We start from the raw sequence: 23,378 nt of genomic DNA, 5'->3' as shown, positions 1-23,378 counted from the left end.
GCTCGCCCAGCTGTGAAGCCTGCTCACCATCCTTCATTGGACAAAGCACTTTGGCCACTTCCTCCAGACTCTCCCTTGGGGTTCCCCTGCTGGCATTTCCAGGTTCCCAAGCTGCATTTCATCCCGATGACAGGATTGGGACCCAGGAACAAAAATTCAGTCCAAAGAGTCTGGAAAGAGATATAGATAGGTATCAAATGGAGCAAAAATGTGGGGAAGTGTGAGGTTATTCACTTTGGTAGGATGAATAGAGAAACAATTTTTTTTTTTTAAAAAGACAACTATTAAATGTTGGTATTCAGAGGGATTTAGTTGTCCCTGTACAAGGAACATAGAAAGCATGCAGGTACAGCAAGCAATTAGGTAGACAAATGATATGTTGGTCTTTATTGCCAGGCGTTTGGAGTACAAGAATAAGGAAGCCTTGCTACAATTGTACATGGAGACCACACCTGAAGTACCATGTATAGTTAAGGTCGACATACTCAAGGAAGAATATACTTGCCTTAGAGGAAGTGCAAAAAAGGTTCACGAGACTGATGACTGGGATGAGGGTGTTGTCCTTTGAGGAGATCGAGTAGAATGGGCTTCTAGACTCTGGAGGTTAGAAGAATGAGAGGCAATCTAATTGAAATACAAAAAGTTTTAAAGGGACTTGATTAGATAGATGCTGGGGGAGGGCATTTACCCTGGTTGGGGCGTCCAGAACAAAGGGGTTGGCTATTTTGGACTGAGAAATTTCTTCACTCAAAAGACTTGTGAATTTGGGGAATTCTGTACCCCAGAGAGCCGTAGATGCTCACTCATTGAGTATATTCAAGGTTGAGATTGATTAAGATTTTATAACTCAATGGATTATGGGGATTGGGTGGAAAAATTGAGTTGAGGTTGCAGATCAACCTCAGTTTTAGTAAATGGTGGAACAGGCTCAAGAGCTATTTGGCCTACTCTTGCTCCTATTTATGTTCTTATACAAGACACATGTACTGGGAAAGCATTTGAAAACCAAAGACTATTTCAGCACGAAACCCACTTGCCATGACGGAGACATGGCTGCAGGATGACAAGGATTGTGTCCTGAATATTGAGGGATATATCACATTTAACAATAGGATGCTAGGTAAAGGTGGAGGGGTAGCACTGTTAATCAAGGATGCATTGGTGCAATAGTTAGAGATGACCTTGGTTCAGGAGATCAGGTGTAGAATCGGTTTGGGTGGAGATGAGGAGTACGAGGGGAAAGAAGCTACTAGTGGGAGTGGTAAACAGGCCCTTTAACAGGAAACACAATGTCGGACAAAGTATACAAGAAGAAATATTGGGTGCTTGTGATAAAGGGACAGCAATAATCATGGGTGATTTTAATCTACATATAAACTGGAAAAATAAGATTGGCAATAATAGCCTGGATGATGAGCTCATAGAAACTATCCCGAAAGCATTCTTCCAGCAACACATTCTGGAACCAAAGAGCAGGTGATATTAGACTTGGTATTATGTAATGTGACAGGAATAATTAATGACCTCAGAGTAAAGGCACCTCGAGGAAGCAGTGACCACAATAGGTTTGAATTTTACATCCAGTTTGAAAAAGAGAGTGGATCTAAAACTAGTATTTTAAACTTAAATAAGAGCAACGATGTGGACATGAAAACTGAGTGAGCTGAAGTTAACTGAGTTATTAGGCTAGGAGATAGATCAATAGAGAACCAGTGGCAGACATTTCAGGGGATATTTCAGAATAAGTATATTCCTACTATAAAGAAAAATTCTAAGGGGAGGACCCACCATCCATGGTTAACTAAAGTTGTTTAAGGAAAGTATCAAATTTAAGAAAAAAGCAGATAATTGCGCAAAAATAAATGGTAGGTCAGATGATTGGTCAGAATATAAAGAACAGTAGAGAATGACTAAAAGGTTAATCAGGAGAAAGAAATTACAGTATGAGAGGAAGCTACCTAGAAATGCAAAAATAAATAGCAAGAGTTTCTACAGGTTATTTAAAAAGGAAAAGAGTAAGTAAAGTGAGTGTTGGTCCTCTTGAGAGTGAGAATGGGGAGTTAATAGTAGATAATAAAGGAAATGGCAGATGAAATGAACAAATATTTTGCTTCAGTCTTCACTCTCGAGGATACAAAAAACATTCCAGTAATAGCTGTAAATCAGGTGGAAGGAAGAGAAGAACTTGGTGAAATTACAATCAGCTGGGAAGTGGCACTGAGCAACCTGATGGAGCTGCGGGCTGACAAGTCCCTCCCTGGTCCATGGACTTCATCCTAGGGTCTTAAAAGAGGTGGCTCATGAGGTAGTAGATGTGTTGATGTTAATTTTTCAAAATGCGCTAGATTCTGGAAAGGTTCCACCGGACTGGAAAGTAGCAAATATAACCCCTCTATTCAAGAAGTGGGGGAGGAAGAAAAGAGAGGAGGAAGGCAGAAAACAGGTAAATTACGGCTGGAATTTTACACCTCAGTGAGCCGGATGGTGGCAGGTGTAAAATAGAACGGGAAGCTCCGGAAAGCCTTTCTGACCCGCTCCCGCCTCTGCCCCACTTTACATGGGCCAGGGAGGGGGGTGCGTGTGAAACTGGCTGCCCACCCCAGGCCTATCAAGGCCCTTAAGTGGCCATTTAACAGCCTTCGCCTGCCTCTATGTGGATTTTATCCGTGGCAAACGATCGTCCAGGAAACGTGAAAGGCCGCCCAGTGGAACATGCCGACCTCTCACCGCTCCGGGGCGGTAGGGGGGACCAGGACCCATTTGAGGGCTGCCCCCACTTCCCCAAACACCCCCAGGACCCGAGTCGCCCCCTCCCCCCCAATGACCATTCTTGACTCGCCAGGGCGCGACCGATTAGCCCGGCGAGGGAACCTACCCGGACTCCTGGCTCCATGTCCTGGGCTGCAGTCCCAGCAGTGGCTACCACTCCCGGTGGCGCTGCTGGGACTAAAAGCTGCCGGCCCGATGATTGGCCAGCAGCTCAATGAGGCAGGACTTCCTCCCTCAAGTGGATGGAAGTCCCGCCTTGGCACAATTATAGCCTGGGGACCCGTAAAATGCGGGTCAGATCCCCTGGGTCGGGAGGAAGCGGGTTCGCCACAGACATTTACGTCGGTGGCCAGCTCCTGTCTGCCCAACATAAAATCCAGCCCTATAGGCCAGTTAACTGGACGTCTGTCGATCATTAAGGTGGCTATAGCTGAGCACTTAGAAAAACTCAAGGTAATCGGGAATAGTCAGCATGGATGTGAAAGGGAAATCACGTTTAACCAACTTGTTGGAGTTCTTTGAAGGAGTAACATGCGCTGTGGATAAAGGGGAGCCCATTGACGTACTGTACCTGGATTTCCAGAAGGCATTCGGCAAGGTGCCACATAAAAGGTCAATGTGCAAAGTAGGAGCTTACGGTGTAGGGGTAACATTTTTTTTTTATTCATTCATGGGATGTGGGCGACGCTGGCTAGGCCAGCATTTATTGCCCATCCCTAATTGCCCTTGAGAAGGTGGTGGTGAGCTGCCTCCTTGAACCGCTGCAGTCCATTTGGGGTAGGTAGACCCACAGTGCTGTTAGGAAGGGAGTTCCAGGATTTTGACCCAGTGACAGTGAAGCAACGGCGATATAGTTCCAAGTCAGGATGGTGTGTGACTTGGAGGGGAACTTGCAGGTGGTGGTGTTCCCATGTATTTGCTGCCCTTGTCCTTCTAGTTGGTAGAGGTCGCGGGTTTGGAAGGTGCTGTCTAAGGAGCCTTGGTGCATTGCATCGTGTAGATGGTACACACTGCTGCCACTGTGCGTTGGTGGTAGAGAGAGTGAATGTTTGTAGATGGAGTGCCAATCAAGCGGGCTGCTTTGTCCTGGGTGGTGTTGAGCTTCTCGAGTGTTGTTGGAGCTGCACCCATCCAGGCAAGTGGAGAGTATTCCATCACACTCCTGACTTGTGCCTTGTAGATGGTGGACAGGCTTTGGGGAGTCAGGAGGCGAGTTACTCGCCTCAGGATTCCTAGCATCTGACCTGCTCTTGTAGCCACGGTATTTATATGGCTACTCCAGTTCAGTTTCTGGTCAATGATAGCCCCTAGGATGTTGATAGTGGGGGATTCAGTGATGGTAATGCCATTGAATGTCAAGTGGAGATGGTTAGATTCTCTCTTGTTGGAGATGGTCATCGCCTGGCACTTGTGTGGCGCGAATGTTACTTGCCACTTATCAGCCCAAGCCTGGATATTGTCCAGGTCTTGCTGCATTTCTACACAGACTGCTTCAGTATCTGAGGAGTCACGAATGGTGCTGAACATTGTGCAATCATCAGCAAACATCCCCACTTCTGACCTTATGATTGAAGGAAAGTCATTGATGAAGCAGCTGAAGATGGTTGGGCCTAGGACACTACTCTTAGGAACCCCTGCAGTGATGTCCTGGAACTCAGATGATTGACCTCCAACAACCACAACCATCTTCCTTTGCGCTAGGTATGACTCCAGACGGTTTTCCCCGATTCCCATTGACTTCAGTTTTGCTAGGGCTCCTTGATGCCATACTCTGTCAAATGCTGCCTTGATGTCAAGGGCAGTCACTCTCACCTCGAGTTCAGCTCTTTTGTCCATGTTTGAACCAAGGCTGTAATGAGGTCAGGAGCTGAGTGGCCCTGGCGGAACCCAAACTGAGCGTCACTGAGCAGGTTATTGCTAAGCAAGTGCCGCTTGATGGCACTGTTGATGACACCTTCCATCACTTTATTGATGAGAGAGTAGGCTGATGGGGCGGTAATTGGCCGGTTTGGATTTGTCCTGCTTGTTATGTACAGGACATATCTGGGCAATTTTCCACATTGCAGAGTAGATGCCAGTGTTGTAGCTGTACTGGAACAGCTTGGCTAGGGGCGCGGCAAGTTCTGGAGCACAGGTCTTCAGTACTAGTGCCGGAATATTGTCAGGGCCCTTAGCTTTTGCAGTATCCAGTGCCTTCAGTCGTTTCTTGATATCACATGGAGTGAATCAAATTGGCTGAAGTCTGGCATCTGCGATGCTGGGGACTTCAGGAGGAGGCAGAGATGGATCATCCACTCGGCACCTCTGGCTGAAGATTGTTGCAAATGCTTCAGTCTTATCTTTCACACTGATGTGCTGGGCTCCCCCATCATTGAGGATGGGGATATTTGTGGAGCCACCTCCTCCAGTTAGTTGTTTAATTGTCCACCACCACTCACAGCTGGATATGGCAGGACTGCAGAGTTTAGATCTGATCCATCGGTTTTGGGATCGCTTCGCTCTGTCTATCGCATGCTGCTTACGCAGTTTGGCACATAGATAGTCCTGGGTTGTAGCTTCACCAGGTTGACACCTCATTGAGGTATGCCTGGTGCTGCTCCCGGCATGCCCTCCTGCACTCTTCCTTGAACCAGGGTTGGTCTCCTGGCTTGATGGTAACGGTGGAGTGGGGGATATGCCGTGCCATGCGGTTACAGATTGTGGTTGAGTGCAACTCTGCTGCTGCTGATGGCCCACAGCGCCTCATGGATGTCCAGTTTTGCATTGCTAGATCTATTTGAAATCTATCCCATTTAGCACGGTGATAGTGCCACACAACACGATGGACGGTATCCTCAATGTGAAGGGGGGTCTTCGTCTCCACAAGGACTGTGCGGTGGTCACTCCTACCAATACAGTCATGGACAGAAGCATCTGCAGCAGGCAGATTGGTGAGGACGAGGTCAAGTATGTTTTTCCCTCATGTTGGTTCCCCCACCACCTGCCGCAGACCCAGTCTAGCAGCTATGTCCTTTTGGACTCGGCCAACTCGGGCACTAGTGGTGCTACCGAGCCACACTTGGTGATGGCCATTGAAGTCCCCACCCAGAGTACATCTTGAGCCCTTGCCACCCTCAGTGCTTCCTCCAAGTGGTGTTCAACATGGAGGAATACTGACTCATCAGCTGAGGGAGGGCAGTAGGTGGTAATCAGTAGGACGTTACCTTGCCCATGTTTGACCTAATGCCATGAGACTTCATAGGGTCCGGAGTCGATGTTGAGGACTCACAGGGCAACTCCCTCCCTACTGTATACCACTGTGCCACCACCTCTGCTGGGTCTGTCCTGCCGGTGGGACAGGACATACCCAGGGATAGTGATTGCAGTATCTGGGACATTGTCTGTAAGGTATGATTCCGTAAGTATGACTATGTCAGGCTGTTGCTTGACTAGTCTGTGGGACAGCTCTCCCAACTTTGGCATAAGCCCCCAGATGTTAGTAAGGAGGACTTTGCAGGGTCAACAGGGCTGGGATTGCCGTTGTCGTTTCCGGTGCCTCGGTCGATGCCCTGGGTCTCTGGGTTACTAGTCCAGTGATAATACCACTACGCCACTGCCTACCCTTTCATCAGTAAATAATCACATTGCTCTTTTCAATCCATGTTTTGGTCAATTCACCCTAGTATTAAATTTAAAATTTAATAAAGCATCCTTTTCACCTGAACAAAGACTACCTCATTTAGGTATTATCTGGTTCTGTCCTGTGGAAAGTGCGGTCTCTCCAAATGAATCACTCACTACCTGGTGGCCATGGCAGCGGCAGATCTGATGGTGGTTATCATCGAAGTCTTTGTTAGAGTCGCTCTGAACAGGATCCAGAAGCTGGCCGAGTGCGTCTACCCTGAGGCACAGTATGGCTTTTGTGCAGAGAGATCGACCGTTGACATGCTGTTCTCCCTTCGTCAGATACAGGAGAAATGCCGTGAACAACAGATGCCCCTCTACATTGCTTTCATTGATCTCACCAAAGCCTTTGACCTCGTCAGCAGACCACATCTCAAATACGGTGTGCAGTTTTGGTCTCCTTATTTAAAGGAAGGATGTAAATGCATTGAAGGCGGTTCAAGGAGTTTTACCAAGTTGGTACTTGGAATGAGTGGGTTGTCTTATGAGGAAAGGAAGGACAGACTGGGCTTGTTTTCACTGCAGTTTAGAAGAGTGAGGAGAGATTGGATTGAAGTACAAAAGATCCTGCTGAACTATCTTGACAAGTTGGATGTGGAAAGGATGTTTCCTCTCGTGGGTGAGTTCAGAACTAGGGGGCACTGTTTTAAAATTAGAGGTCACCCTTTTAGGACAGAGATGAGAAATCTTTTCTCTGAGGGTTGTGTGACTTCGGAACACTCTGCTTCAGAAGGTGGTGGAGACGGGTCATTGAATACTTTTAAGGTGAAGGTAGCTAGATTCAGGTTAGTCAAGGGAATCAAAGGTTATTGGGGGTCAATGGGAGTGTGGAATTCGAGACGCAAACAGATTAGTCATGATCTTATTGAATGGCAGAGCAGGCTCGAGGGGCCAAAATAGCCTACTTCTGCTCCTAATTCATATGTTCATATCACTGCCGAAAGTGCTTTGCTTTGTAAAAAAGTGTTACGGGAGTCTATTGAGGGGCAAGACCTGTAGTAACAGTCAGAGTTTCTGGCCGAGATTGTGTTGACAGAGGAAAAAAAAAGTATAGTAACAGGAGGCCATTCAGACCCTGAATTATAGGGAAAAGTTAAAAGTCTGAGCATGGTCTGTTAACTGGTCATGAACAAAGCATCAGTTCAAAGACATCAAAAGCAGTTCATAAAAGGAAATATATTGCAAAACTAACAAAAATCCAAATAAAAAGTTTCAGCTGTCAAATTGAACTTTCCCCATTGGTGATGGTTTAATTAGTTTCCTATTATTCAACAAATGGTTCTTGAAGCACATTTCAATTCAAACTGGTACATGAGCTAGGCATCAGAATGCCAACTCCTTCCACTCACCCTTTTCCATGTACACTTTTTTTTGCCATTGGAGGGACCAGTTAGGAGATATCTATTGAAGGCAATCAATTGCAGCTCACTCAAATTTTCTTTGAAAGGACCCTGGAGGGTGTATTTGCCTCCTGTACATGACCAGCTCCTTCACCAACCCTGATGGAATTGGTAATCTGTTTTACTGCCACAAACTCATGGCGGACAGCTGGAAGATAATTTGGCAAACATTTCTCTCTTGTTCAACACTACAGTTCATCTCATTCTCTGTCTGTAGGATATTATAAAACATGTTATAGTCGCAATACATACTACTGTGTGCAGTTGTTGTATTACATAAGACAACAATGGCATTTCTAAAGTAATTCATTAAAGGTTGTTCTTTCTTCACTTAGATTCATGTTAGTTAAGAAAAGCAAGACAACATCTTCTCCTGGACCTATAATGTTGTCATTGCCTGTGTTCAGGACATGGGAACACTTGTACCCTTGCGAGTAACGAGGCCGCTGGCTATTTCATGAGATGGGAAAGCTGCAGCTATGGAATTCTTTCAGTATTAATTGCCTTGGGTTCCTCACAAATTCAATTCTAGCTTCTGGTCTTAGATTTCCACACAGGGGCCAGCCGTTGGAAAGTAAGGGTACCAGTGTGCTTTTTTCAGAAGATTCAGTGTCTATTGTACAATTTATTGAAGGAGTCTTTTTCTCACTGTCTCTTGTCTTCTCCCCTTTTCATAACAGGAAGATTACACATTCTATCTCACCCCGATGTTGCCATAATTATTGGGCAAAAAGCATTTTTTTAAAAAAGCAGCAAATCTCTGATTTTTAGTACAATTGGAAAGCTATGTTATAGGAATGGTATTTCACCTTGAGGCCTCTAGGAGATTTATGGTAACTAGAACAAGGCAGAATTAAAGACCAAAAAAAAAGACATTTATTGACTGCAAATAATTTCAATGACTCATATTTTCCTAAACAATCACAGCAAGCCATTTAAACTTCATGTTTGCTTGAACTAATACAGTCATTTTCATAGATCAATACAATCAATTACTGTACAGACTCCTGAGGTGGTTGTAGTGTAGACTGTAGGTCTCTCAGATTAGACACAATGATTTAAAGAACTGTACATTTATTGGATTGGGGGACATGGGGAGTGAGAAATAGTCCCATAGAAGAGTTTTTAAAAATTTATATTCTCTTAGCTGGGGAGATACAATACACAACCAGACTTAGGGAATAGCATTTTTAATTCAAAAAGACAATAGTGTATCTATTCTAAAAATAAGAGCTGTTAAATTGGACTTGAGAAATTGTTTATTTATCCTCCCACCCCCCTGCCAGACAACTTTTATAGTTCTTGCATTGGCTCTCTTCCATGCAGTTTAGCACCATCAAGTTATAGAGTTGTGCTACTCTTTCACTATCTCTGAAGAATGAAGATCGTGATCATTTAGAAAACAGATATTGAATAAAAATAGCTGAAGTGAAAAATATACACAAGCGAATGTGTAACATTTTTCTTGTATCCAAATTAACATAAGACAACAAGGTTCAACATCATTGTGACTCATGGACTGCATATTTGGCAATTGCAAGAGAAAAGCCAACATTCTGGGAATAACCTAGACCTTACCTTAAACAGTCAAATCTCATTTGTTCTAAACTATGAAAGTCTCAAGGTTACGTGATTTCACTGGGGAGATGCATTGAGATAAGTCTTTAAAAATATATAATGAAGGATGCAGGGGAGATTGAAGTAAACAAACCATTTAACATAGTCAATGAGCAGAGGACTGGTAGGACACAATAATAAGCTTATGAGAATCAAGCAGGGTCAGAGACTAGACTTTTCCACAAAAAATAGTGGATGTGTAGAACAGGTTCCCAGAGGTGGCTGTTTTAGGATCAATTCACACCTTTTTAGAAAGGCCTGATCAATTTGTTAATAAGAAGGATTTAAGGTTAGAGATATCAACACTGCTTTACTTAGGAACTTAATGTCCTTGAAGTAGGATGGTATGACAGGTAGTATGATAGGGAAGTCCACAATGGAATAAGTTATACAAGGGCTTTGGATGTAGAAGTCTTGAAGGGCCAAATCAGCTTTTCACAATCTGGTTGTTGACTACAACCTGAACACAAGGCTAATGGAAAAGTTCAATTTCTTAGGTGAGAAACGATTGCAAATATACTTGCTCAAGTATCAAATAAATCTCACCAACCATTGCCATTTTGAGAAAGATCCAACATTAGAGGTAATGAAATTTTACCAGATGCCATTTTTATTTTCCAGTCCAGACTAACTGAATAGATGGCTCAGTAGTAAGGCCATCAGAAGGAACTGAAGTTTGGGTAGCCGCAAATTTGCTAAATTTAAAACTAAGAAGTAGAGTGTGCATTGATCCAAATTATAAAATAATATTTGGGTACATTAGTTCAAATGCCCATCAGTTTAGTGGATTTTCTGGAGCCAACAGAATGTTTTGCGGAAACAGCTCGCGACACAACAGAAAACATTAAATCATTTCCACAGCTCTAACCCCACTGACTTGGAATTTAAAAAAAAAAAATTCCAAACTGGCTGCATGAAATACACAGGGCAATTCAGATCCCACCAGTTAGACTGTCTTTTGGAGGGAGAAAAAATTATTTTTCTAAAATTGAGAAATAAAAAGGTGAAGGGTCAAAACCACAAAGAGGACATTACTGGAGAAGAAAGAATCAAGGTTCATAAAAGTATTTTAGAAGGCTTTTGAGTTTACTGTTGTGAGGAAGGAAAAGGGAGTATCTGATTTATACCTGCTAACTACGTTACACGGCTATAATCAGCATTGTATTTATCTTTCCCCCGGTCAAATAAATTTAGATATAAATTTCCCTATTGTTTACAAACTCAAAAGGTGTGTCAAAGGTACTTCTATTTCTCTTTAAAATAAAGAGAGCGGGAGCTTAGAACCTATTGGTGCACTCTTTCAGTCTGTGACGCTACAAGACTTTTGGAACACATACATCAATATAATGCTGTCAATGAGCAACTGTTTTATAGTTCTTTCTTTCCTACTCAAATTCACCACTTTAAAAAAAATAAAAACATTAAGTTCCATCATTCTCCCAAGCTATCTTAATAGCAGCAGATGGCACTGATATAATCCAATAAATATCCAGAACAAGTCCACTCCCAAGTGGTCTACTGCATTAACAGCCATTATAGTTGGTTCAATTTTGAATACAACTTTGTATTATGCAAATATTCTGGTCCAGTTCAAAAGTCTACATGGTCTCAACCTAAATTAGTAATTTTTGTGGTGTTTGTTGTCCAATGTCTGTTTCTACAGTCTACACCAAACCAATAAAACAATGAAAGGAACATTTTACATTGCAATTAAGTTTAAGAATATTGGAATTAAAGTTAATAATTCATTGAATAAACAAATAATTTGTGGCATAGGTGAAAACCAGTTCATGAGGGTCACATAAAATGGACACGCCCTTTGGAAGGGGTTGTGGGGCGGGGAGAAGTGGGAATGGGACCAGTTTGATTTTCTTTCACTTTTTCAAATACTCATTTGGCCATCAATAAATCAGGTGCTACTTAAATCACTAATACGTATCCATTCAAGGACGCAATTTTCTATTTACTTCCATTGTGAACACTAAATGGACTGCTACATTTAGGAAGGGGGGGGGAAAACTTTAAAAGAAAAAAAGGTGTGTCTGATCATATGAGCCAACCTATAGTCTTAGACTTCCCCTATAAATACAGATAAGAGTTTTAACTCAAGCACCGGTGATGGCCCTGGTTTTGGGCTAATGGCTGGATATGGTGAAAACCCATTCACACCTTCCAGAACAATTCACAGCCTGTATAGAAGGAATGCTTCTATGTCTATGGTGAAACAGCCATGCGTCAATCAATCTTGCTGTACAATTAAAGTTAGTAGTTCTGTGTCCCACAGATCAGGTATGCAATAGGTTTCATTTGATAGTCTAATGCGGATGTTAACAAAATTTACCAAAGAGAGCGGCAATATTAAAATGTAAACGCATTTCTCATTCTGAACATGGATGTTAGTATTGAAAGCTAACCCAAAGACATTTTTTGCAATTCTACTCCTAGCCCACTGAAGACTCCATTAAAAGGCATTTCCTGATCCAGATTAGTCTGCAGTGTACAATGCAGCAGGAGTCCGAAGCAAGACCAAAAAATGCTTGAAAACAGCTTTGCTGAAATCCCAAGATATTCGATATTTAAGTTCCATGGGAGTGTTATTAATGAGGTACCCTTGGTGAAGAGTAGTTTTGTTGCCAGAGGGATTAGAACTCGGCTGCACCTCAACTGCTTTCACATATCTACAATATAACCATATATGAAAACCAATCTGTCCCAATGGCTTCCATAGGTGAAGTTCTCAACTGTTTCTGTAATGACAGTCATTTATTCCATAATCGCACGGTACAGAGATGGCTCAACATAGTCCCCGCGATACCTGGAGTTCAAAACTCGCTGTCGCTTTGACACAGGGGCAACCTCTTCATCTGCAAAAATTCCAGTGAAGCGCATGTCTGATGCGACAGACTGCAAAACAAATACAAGACAGGTTTTTAAAACTGGCTGTGAATTCTCACTTTAGAGCAAGAAGACAAAGACCTTTGATCCGGCAGGTTTTCATACACGACTAAAGAACAAGGAATGGCACAGAACTGGGCAGAATACTTGAAATGAATAAAATATTTTTGCTGGTGTCCACACAAAGAGTTTTAAGTAAACGCAAGTTTTAAAATATACAGCTATAAATTTTTCCAGATGTTCATACTGATGCATTAATTCTACATAAAATGTGAAAACAACAAAATAATGGATATTAACATTGACCAAATGTATTGCAACATATCACAAACAGGTGTTCTATTTGAAGATATGCTTTAAGAGAACGGGTAATTAAAAAAAAAAAGGATCCTATACAGGATGATGCATCAGCAAAAAAATTAGTAAACTTATAGCCTACTCTGCAGAGGACTTCAGAACTTTGAACGGTCACATTCTGTAGCGTTGGGATCTGTTAGTCTATTTCATAAAGAAATTGATAGTTAACTAATCAAATCCATTACTTGTGCCCAGAACAAATTATACAGTGATGAGAGAGAGAGAGAGAGGAGGAGAGGCAGAGACAAAGAGGGAAAAGGTGCATAGGAACAGGAGTTGGTTTTTTAGCCCCTTGACCCTTTGCCACCATTCAATGAGATCTTGGCTGATCTGCAACCTAATGCGATTTACAAGCATTTGCTCCATATCCCTTAATACGCTTGGATAACAAAAATCTATCAATCTCAGATTTAAAATGAACAACTGATATCAATTGCCATTTGTAGAAGAATGTTCCAAATTTCCCCCACCCTTTGTATGTAGAAGCATTGTCTAATTTCACTTGTGAAAAGCTGGCTCTAATTTTTAAGACTATGTCTCCTATTCCTAGACTCCCCAACCAGCGGAATAATTTCTATCCGCCCTTTTTTTTAAAAAAAAAAGATATTAAGGGAAACCTTTGATCAAATCATCTATTAACCTTTCAAATTTGAGGGAATACAACCAGAGTTTGTAATCTCGCCTTGTAATCCAGGTATCATTCTGCTGAATCTACACTGCAGTCCCTTCAACAGCAATACATCCTTCCTAAGATGTGGTGCCCAAATCTCTCGGTGTGGTCTAACCAGGGCTTTGTATAGCTGAAGCATGGCTTCTACCCCCTTGTACTCTAGTCCTCTAGATATAAAGGCCAACAATCTATCAGCCTTTTTGATTTTCTGTACCTGTTCATGGCATTTTAGTAATCGATGGACCCCCAAATCTCTCTGGACCTCCACTGTTTCTAGCCCATCATTTAGAAAGTACCCTGCTCTATCCTTCTTAGATTCAAAGTGGATGACCTCTCATTTGCTTACACTGAAATCCATTTGCTACAGTTTTGCCCATTCATTTAATCTACCAATATCTCTTGATGTTATGCTTCCATCAACAATGACGCCCATCTTTGTGTCATCGGCAAAGTTAGATTTAAAAAAAAATTGTTCATGGGATTTGTCACTGGCAAAGCCAGTGTTTGTTGCCCATTTCTGATTGCCCTCGAAAAGATGGTGGTGAGCCGCCTTCTTGAACCTCTGCAGTCCATGTGTAGGTCTGCCCACAGCACTATGAGGAAGGGAGTTCCAGGTTTTTGGCCTAGCAACAATGAAGGAACTGCAATATAGTTCCAAGTCAGGATGGTGTGTGGCTTGGAGGTGGTGGTATTCCCACGCATCTGCTGCCCTTGTCCTTCTAGGTTGTAGGGGTAGTGGGTTTGGAAGGTGCCGAAGGAGGCTTGGACGAGTTGGCTTTCTATCCCATCATCTATGTCATTAATAAAGAAGAATATTTGAAGCCCCAACTCAAATCCTTGCAGTACACAAGTCACATTCTGCCTTTTAGAGTACTTGCCCATTACTCCTACCCTCCATCTCCTTCCATTCAGCCCATTTTTTTAACTAGATCAATAATTTTCCTTCAATTTCATGGTACACATTCCCTAGTTCACTATTATCGGGCATGACCAACCTTTTACAAATACATGTTGGATATCTGTTAGCTGAAAACGCAAGGTGGTCAGTCACCCTATCTTTCATTATGGACTCTAAATTTCCCCGACAAATAGATGTTAGGCTAACCGGTCTATTAATTCCCTGGTTTTCATCTCACCTTTCTTATATAGAGTAAGATGTGCAATTTTTCAATCTAAAGGGACGGTTCCCAAATCAAGAAAATATTGGATGATTATAGTTAGGGCATTTGCATTGTTCTCGCTCACTTCCTTTATAACACTGGGATGGAAACCATCTGTTCCTGGGCATTTGTTACTCTTTAATGCCATTATTTTCTTCATTACTGTTATATTGCTTATGCTAATTTTCTGAGTCTCTATTCCTGATTCAGTTAGTTTCCTTGGAATTTTCAACATGCTGACCTTCCTGTACTGTAAATCCTAACAGTAATTATTCAACAAGTTAGTCATTTCCTTAGGACCGTCACTGACCTCATCTCCTCTGGAGATCTTCCCTCGACAGCTTCCAACCTCATAGTCCCACAACCCCAGACAGCCCGCTTCTACCTCCTTCCCAAAATCCACAAACGGGACTGTCCCAGCAGACCCATTGTGTCAGCCTGCTCCTGCCCCACTGAACTCATTTCTTCCTATCTAGACTATCTTTTCTCCGCTGGTCCAGTCTCTTCCCACCTACATCCGTGACTCTTCTGACGCCCTACGTCATTTTGACAATTTCCAGTTTCCTGGTCCCAACCGCCTCCTCTTCACTATGGACGTCCAATCGCTCTACACCTCCATCCCCCACCAGGATGGTTTAAGGGCTCTCCGCTTCTTCCTGGAACAGAGGCCCAACCAGTCCCCATCCACCACCACCCTCCTCTGCCTGGCTGAACTTGTTCTCACATTGAACAACTTCTCCTTCAACTCCATGCACTTCCTTCAAGTAAAAGGTGTCGCTATGGGTACCCGTATGGGTCCTAGATATGCCTGTCTTATTGTGGGATATGTCGAGCATTCTTTGTTCCAGCCCTACTCAGGCCCTCTCCCCCAACTCTTTTTCCGGTACATTGATGACTGTATCGGTGCCGTTTCCTGCTCCCGCCCCGAACTGGAAAACTATCAATTTTGCTTCCAATTTCCACCCTTCTCTCACCTTTACATGGTCCATCTCTGACACTTCTCTTCCCTTCCTCGACTTCTCTGTCTCCATCTCTGGGGATAGGTTGTCTACTAATATCCATTATAAGCCCACCGACTCCCACAGCTATCTCGACTACACTTCTTCACACCCTACCTCCTGTAAGGACTCCATTCCATTCTCCCAGTTTCTCCGTCTCAGACGCATCTGCTCTGATGATGCTACCTTCCATGACGGTGCTTCTGATATGACCTCCTTTTTCCTCAACCGAGAATTTCCCCCTACTGTGGTTGACAGGGCCCTCAACAGTGTCCGACCCATTCCCCGCACCTCTACCCTCACCCCTTCCCCTCCCTCCCAGAACCGTGACAGGGTTCCCCTTGTCCTCACTTTTCACCCCACCAGCCTCCATATCCAAAGGATCATCCACCGCCACCTCCAGCGTGATGCCACTACCAGTCGCATCTTCCCCTCCCTTCCAGTCAGCATTCCAAAGGGATCGTTCCCTCCGCGACACCCTGGTCCATTTCTCCATTACCCCCACCACCTCGTCCCAGGGCACCTTCCCTTGCAATCGCAGGAGGTGTAATACCTGCCCATTTACCTCCTCTCTCCTCACTATCCCAGGCCCCAAACACTCCTTTCAGGTGAAGCAGCAATTTACTTATACTTCTTTCAATGTAGTATACTGTATTCGCTGCTCACAGTGTGGTCTCCTCCACATTGGGGAGACCAAGCGCAGACTGGGTGACCGCTTTGCGGAACATCTCCGCTCAGTCCGCAAGCAGGACCCTGAGCTTCCGGTTGCTTGCCATTTCAAACACTCCCCCCTGCTCTCATGCTTACATCTCTGTCCTGGGATTGCTGCAGTGTTCCAGTGAACATCAACGCAAGCTCGAGGAACAGCATCTCATTTACCGATTAGGCACACTACAGCCTGCTGGACTGAACATTGAGTTCAATAATTTCAGAGCATGACAGCCCCCCATTTTAGTTTCATTTTTAGTTATTTTTTCTTCCTTTTTTTTTAAAAAACATTCTTTACAATCTTTTTTTTTGCATTTATTTCATTTCATCTTAGTTTGTTCAGTTTGCTTACCCACTGTTTTTTTTCAGGTTTGCACTTGCTGCTGTTCAATATTCAGTGTATTTACACCTAATCTGTACTAATGCTTTGTCTTTCAACACACCATTAACATATTGTTTGCCTTTGCTCCGTGACCTTTTGGTCAGCTATGTGGCCTGGTCCAATCTAGACCTCCTTTGTTATCTCTTGCCCCACCCCCACCTCACTTGCTTATAACCTGTGACTTTTCTAATATTTGTCAGTTCCGATGAAGGGTCACTGACCCGAAACGTTAACTCGGCTTCTCTTTCCACAGATGCTGCCAGACCTGCTGAGTGATTCCAGCATTTCTTGTTTTTATTTTTGTCATTTCCTTACTTTTGTTGACAATATCAGTTACCAGTTTGCAGGGAGTCTACATTGCTCCTGACTACCCCCTTTTTCCCAATATATTTGTACAAATGTTATGCTTATTTTAATACCCTTTGTAAGTTTCTTTTCATATTGTCTTTTTGTAGCTCTTACTGTTTTGTCACTCTTTGCTGTTCCTTGTACCTTTCCCATTCACCAGAATCTTTTTTTTTTTAAACTTTTGAATGCCTTTTCTTTAGTTTTATGCTGTCTCATCTCTTTAGTCATCTATGGTTGCTTTTTTTTTTTGGCAAGTACAGTTCTTGCCTCTCAAGCTTATAAACTGGTTCTGTATCAGGTTAAATTCTTTTTTGAACACCTCCCACTTTTGTTTTACCGATTAACAGACTTGCTCAGTTTATTGTGGACGGCCTCTGTCTCATCGCATTGAAGTCAGCCTTACCTCAATCTGGAATCCTAGTAGCTGTTTCGCGTTTCTCCCTTTAAAACTCGACAAAAGAAAACGCATGGGGGAGGAGGGGTTGGGTGCGAATACACGCGTGGAAGACTTTGTTTTTAAAAGTGATGTTCATATTTGAGAAGCAAGGAACTTTTCCGTGCACCCTGCCAACATTTAGCCCTAGACCAACGGCAGAGAGATTATCTGGTCACTTATTTCACTGCTATTTGTGGGACCTTATGCGCAAATTACCTGCTGTATTTTCTACATTATAACTTCATTTTCATACCATCTAACTCCTCCTTTAGCATTTTTAGAAGTTTGATATCCAACTCAAATGGCTGACATTTGACTCAAGTTGGAAACAAAAAAGGGGATCCCGAAGATTTAGTAAAATCCATGACTGCACATTAAAAGCCAGCAAGTAAAACTAGATTTATGACATCTTTAAAATACTGGATATTTCAAATCGATTCACATCAAGTATTTGTGACATCGTTACACGTTTGATCAAGCTAAACAAACAAAAAAAATTAAGTTAATCTGACTGAAAGTTAAAGAACAGACATAGGAGCAGGGGCGCCACAGTGGCGCGGTGGTTAGCACCGCAGCCTCACAGCTCCAGTGACACGGGTTCAATTCTGGGTACTGCCTGTGTGGAGTTTACAAGTTCGCCCTGTGTCTGCATGGGTTTCCTCCCACATGCCAAAGACTTGCAGGTTGATAGGTAAATTGGCCATTAGCAATTGCCCCTAGTATAGGCAGGCGGTAGGGAAATATAGGGACAGGTGGGATGTGGTAGGAATATGGGTGTAGGATTAGTATAAATGGGTGGTTGATGGTCGGCACAGACTCGGTGGGCCGAAGGGCCTGTTTCAGTGCTGTATCTCTAAACTAAACTAAAATTTCCTACGGAAAATACTGCATGCGGTTATTCACTTCTTAGTGGCCAAATAAATTGAGTGGACCTATAACAGTCCTAGTGTCTAGTGTCCTAGGTCCAACCATCTTCAGCTGCTTCAATGACCTGATAAATAACAAGTAGCATTCACATCACACAAGCACCAGGCAATGACCATCTCCAACAAGAGTGTCTAACCATCTCCCCTTGAAATTAAACAGCATTACCATTGATGAATTCCCCCACCATCAACATTCTATAGGTTACCATTGTCCAGAAACTTAACTGGACCAGCCATATAAACGCTGTGGCTACAAGAGCAGGTCAGAGGCTGGGAATTCTGTGGTGAGGAATTCACCTCCTGACTCTCCAAAGGCTGTCCCGATGGAATATTCTCCACTTGTCTGGATGAGTGCAGCTCCAACAACACAAGAAGCTAGACATCATCCAAGACAAAGCAACCTGCTTGATCGGCACCCCACCCACCACTGACCAGCAGTGTGTCCGACATACAAAATGCACTGCAGCAACTTGCCAAGCCTCCTCTGATAGAAACTTCCAAACCCACGACCTCTGATACCTAGAAGGACAAGGGCAGCAGACACATGAGACCACCACCTGCAAGTTCCCTCCAAGTCACTCATCATCCTGACTTAGAACTGTATCGCTGTTCATTCACTGTCACTGGGCCAAATCCTGGAACTCCCTTCCTAACATGCTGTGGGTGTACCTACACCAGATGGACCAACGATTCAGGAAGGCAGCTCACCACCAACTTCTCAAGTGCAATTAGGGATGGGCAATAAATGTTGGCCTTGCTGACGCTCATATCCCATGGACGAATAAAAGTGTGAAATGTACTTTGGTGGCTGGCACGGAACAGTCCCCAAAGAAAACTAAGCTCTGATCTACCTTTGCTGGGTCTAAATTCATACAAACTTCACAGAACAGCTCATGAAATTGTACACTGCAGCGTAACTGAATGATAACATACTAACCAGCCTAGATTTGACTTTTTTGGGGAGTTCCTCATTAAGAGTGTACACATCCTCCCTCTTCACCATCAGTTGAGATGCATCTTCAAACTCCACCTGAATAGATAAACAAAGTACAGTCAGGTGTGCACTGGGAAATGAAGACAGGCCAAATTAGTTAAAAGTTTAGCCTCAGGAGTAACAAGAAATTTGACCCTTTGAGCCTGAACCACCATTCAATATCATGGCTGATCTTCTACTTTAACTCCACCTTCCTCCACTATCCCCATATCCCTTAATTTCCTTTTCATCCAAAAATCTAGTGATCGCATGACTGAGCATCCACAGCTCTCTAGGGTAGAGAATTCCAAAGATTCACAACCTTTTGAATGAAGATATTACTCATAGGAACATAGAAAATAGGAGCAGGAGGCGGCCATTTGGCCCCTCGAGCCTGCTCTGCCATTCATTATGATCATGGCTGATCATCCAACTCAGTAACCTGTTCCTGCTTTCACCCCATATCCTTTGATCCCTTTAAACCCAAGAACTATATGTAACTCCTTCTTGAAAACATACAATGTTTTGGCCTCAACTACTTTCTGTGGTAGCGAATTCCACAGGTTCACCACTCTCTGGGTGAAGAAATTTCTCCTCATCTCAGTCCTGAATGGTTTACCCTGTATCCTTAGACTATGACCCCTGGTTCTGGACTCCCCTACCATTGGGAACATCCTTCCTGCATCTACCCTGTCAAGTCCTGTTAGAATTTTATAGGTTTCTGTGAGATCCCCCCCTCACTCTTCTGAACTCTAGCGAATATAATCCTAACCGACTCAATCTCTCCTCATATGTCAGTCCCGCCATCCCAGGAATCAGTCTGGTAAACCTTCGCTGCACTCCCTCTCTAGCAAGAACATCCTTCCTCAGATAAGGAGACCAAAACTGCACACAATAATCCAGGTGTGGCCTCACTAAGGCTCTGTATAATTGCAGCAAGACATCCCTGCTCCTGTACTCGAATCCTCTCGCTAGGAAGGCCAACATACCATTTGCCTTTTTTAACCACCTGTTGCACCTGCATGCTTACCTTCACCGACTGGTGTACGAGGATACCCAGTTCTCGCTGCATATCCCTTCTCAGTTTGTAGCCGTTCACCCTGAAGCCTCTCTGCATCCTCCTCACAACTCACCCTCCCACCCAGTTTTGTGTCATCTGCAAATCTGGAGATATTACATTTAGTTCCCTCATCTAAAATCATTAATATATATTGTGAATAGCTGGGGTCCTAGCACCGATCCATGTGGTACCCCACTAGTCACTGCCTGCCATTCGGAAAAAGATTCATTTATTCCCACTCTGCTTCCTGTCCGCCAACCAATTTTCTATCCATCGCAATACACTACCCCCCAAGCCCATGCGCTTTAATTTTACACGCTAATCTCTTTGTCGAAAGCCTTCTGAAAGTCCAAATAAACCACATCCACTGGCTCCCCCTCATCAACTTTACGAATTACATCCTCGAAGAATTCTAGTAGATTTGTCAAGTATGATTTCCCTTTTGTAAATCCATGCCGACTCTGTCCGATTCCATCACTGTTCTCCAAATGCTCTGCTATAAAATCTTTTGATAGTGGACTCCAGAATTTTCCCCACTACCGACGTCAGGCTGACTGGTCTATAATTCCCTGCTTTCCCTCTACCTCCCTTTTTAAATAGTTGGGTTACATTAGCTACCCTCCAATCTCAGTTCAAAATGGTCAACCCCTTATTCTGAGACTGTGACCCTTAGTTCTAGGCTTCCCAGCCAAGGGAAAAACATACTCCCAGCATCTGTCAAGCCCGTTACAAATTTTATATGTTTCAATTAGATTACCTCTCATTCTTCTGAATTTTAGGGAATATAGGCAAAGTCTACTCAATTGCTCCCTACAGGACAATCCTCTCATCCCAGGAATCAATCTACTGAACCTTCAGTGAACTCCCTCACAGGCCACTATATACTTCCTGAGGTAGACAGACCAAAACTGTACACAGTACTCCAGGTGTATTCTCACCAAGGCCCTGTACAACTGTAGTAAGACTTCTTTACTCTTATAATTCAATGCCTTTTTCTTTCCTAGATGCTTGCTGTACCTGCATGTTAACTTTGTGATTCACATTTAAGGACATTGATAAAAAGAGAAAAAGAGAGAGAGAAAGAGATATTGAAAGTGACATGCATTTTACATACTTTAACTTTTTAAAGTTTGCTTTATAGGACACGTATCTACGTGTGAGAGTTTTCTGGACCAAGGGCCAAGAGATTTAGAAAAAAAACACTACAGAAAATTTGTGTTTTGAAGAGATCTCATTCTCTTGGGTCAAGATTTTGAGTTAACTGGTCAATTACTCGAAATTCAGCACCAAGTGCAAACTTTACATAAAATGGACCGGGCATTACTAAACCAATTACCTGCAGATGCTCATGTAGCAGGAATCTCTGACATACTAGATCACCACTTATTTAGCACTAACAAGCAGCCAAAGAGAAAATATATTCTTCATGACTGTCGCCAATATAAACAAATGCAAGCAATATCCTAGGTGCATGTCAACTACTTCAAATGATTAACCAAACAATAATCACCCTAAACTCCAAAGGTTCAGTACACATAGGCAGTTATAGTAACACTACCGGTTTATGATAGTATGCATGATACATTGCGATTTGTTTCTTACCTGGTAGAGCTGTATAACATGTGATGCTACAAATTGGGCTCCATACACTAGTCCATCAGTCCATCTGACTTGTACCACCTCTCCCCCTGGAGGGGGTCCCAAACGAAGGCAGTCACGGCTCTGCAAAGACAAGAATTAGAAATTTTCACTCGTGCTGAGCAATAAAGGTTCATCTGTAGAACCAAGAAAAAAGGTATTGACAACAAATAAAAAAGGTATTATAATGCAACATATTCAATATCAGGCAATCTTCAGTGGGAAAAACATGTTCATTTAAATGGCATCACCACAAAGGCATAATTAAGAGCTTATAAAAAATATATACGTGTATTTAATTCACAAGTACCACAATCATTATCGGCTAACAGAAGTACCAAGTAAGATCATCCTCATGTATATAAAAAGGGTGCATTAGCCTACTAAAGTGGATGTCCATTTAGTGCAGTAGTCTTTATGGTTATAATACAAACTGGATGGAAGAACGATACAAATTGTTGATCAGAACTAAGCTCAAAACACTTCCAACATTCATTCTGTGACATCAGGCAAGTTCTCAGTAGCCAGTTCTAGATCCAGATTTACTATAGGTGAAGATTTGAGAATGGTGTTGAAGATTGTTTAAAAACTTTACCTGCATCACTAAGTTTGCACTGGATGCAAGACAGCACTATTATTTCCGTCATGAATTGTTTTTTTCCTCCCCCCTCACAAGGAAACAAAATTTCTACCTACCACAATGTCCTCTGGATACAAGTTGTCACTGAAAGATCCATCATCAAAATTCACTTCATAGAACGTTTCTTTACTCAATCCTACTACTTCACACTGGTAAAAGCGTCCGTTCTTGTGCTTCGAGATGACCTTCTGTCCAATTTCAATATCATTCAAATTTGATTTGGCACGCTGTGAAAAGTCAAATCAACATCTTTTACAAGACTTCCACTGATATTAACTGCTCAGAAAAAGAACCCATCCAATATCAGATAAAGCTGCTTAGCATGTCATGGTAATAATTAGGACAAGACAATAAGCCAGAATTTGCTGTAGCAGGGCACGTTGGCATCTGCCATAAGTTAGACTAGCCCCTAAACCCTTCAGTTTAAAAAAAATTGCCCACGAAGTTGATGAAAGTGATAACAGTGCAGCAAGGGAAACAGGGCATCTGGGACCTCAAAGAGGCAACCAACAGAGTACCTCCTTGACCAATGAGATTCAAGGATTGGGAAATAAAGAACCAAAAAGAAAGGTGAATTAAAAGGGGACGAATGACAATGTCAAATCAGGTACAGAAGGAAGACGTGGAAAAAGATTGGATTAAAATTCTGAGGAGACATTAAACTGCATATTTTTAAAATCTCAACAAGTGCAAAAACTGAAGGAATGAGACATGTTCGAGCTAATTCTGGTGCCGAGG

The 23,378-nt window shown here is 42.8% G+C and overlaps 1 protein-coding gene across 3 annotated transcripts in view; it reads right to left on the bottom strand.

Annotated features, from left to right (window-relative positions):
* Positions 1 to 8,685: 8,685 nt before the first annotated feature.
* The window catches only part of LOC137372736 (lysine-specific demethylase 4A-like), a 74,322-nt gene continuing 59,629 nt past the window's right edge, over positions 8,686 to 23,378 (bottom strand). For all 3 annotated transcript variants that reach the window (XM_068036915.1, XM_068036916.1, XM_068036914.1), the window contains exons 19-22: positions 22,697 to 22,867; positions 21,965 to 22,084; positions 19,267 to 19,359; positions 8,686 to 12,353 (exon numbers count right to left, since the gene is read on the bottom strand). In XM_068036915.1, coding sequence (XP_067893016.1) covers positions 12,213 to 12,353; positions 19,267 to 19,359; positions 21,965 to 22,084; positions 22,697 to 22,867 — 525 coding nt within the window. In that variant the 3' untranslated portion in view covers positions 8,686 to 12,212. The remainder of the gene's footprint in view (positions 12,354 to 19,266; positions 19,360 to 21,964; positions 22,085 to 22,696; positions 22,868 to 23,378) is intronic.

The sequence above is a fragment of the Heterodontus francisci genome, chromosome 8, assembly GCF_036365525.1.
Source record: "Heterodontus francisci isolate sHetFra1 chromosome 8, sHetFra1.hap1, whole genome shotgun sequence".
NCBI lineage: Eukaryota > Metazoa > Chordata > Chondrichthyes > Heterodontiformes > Heterodontidae > Heterodontus > Heterodontus francisci.
Note: the sequence above shows the minus strand (reverse complement) of the source record. Positions and strands in the feature narration are given on the sequence as shown.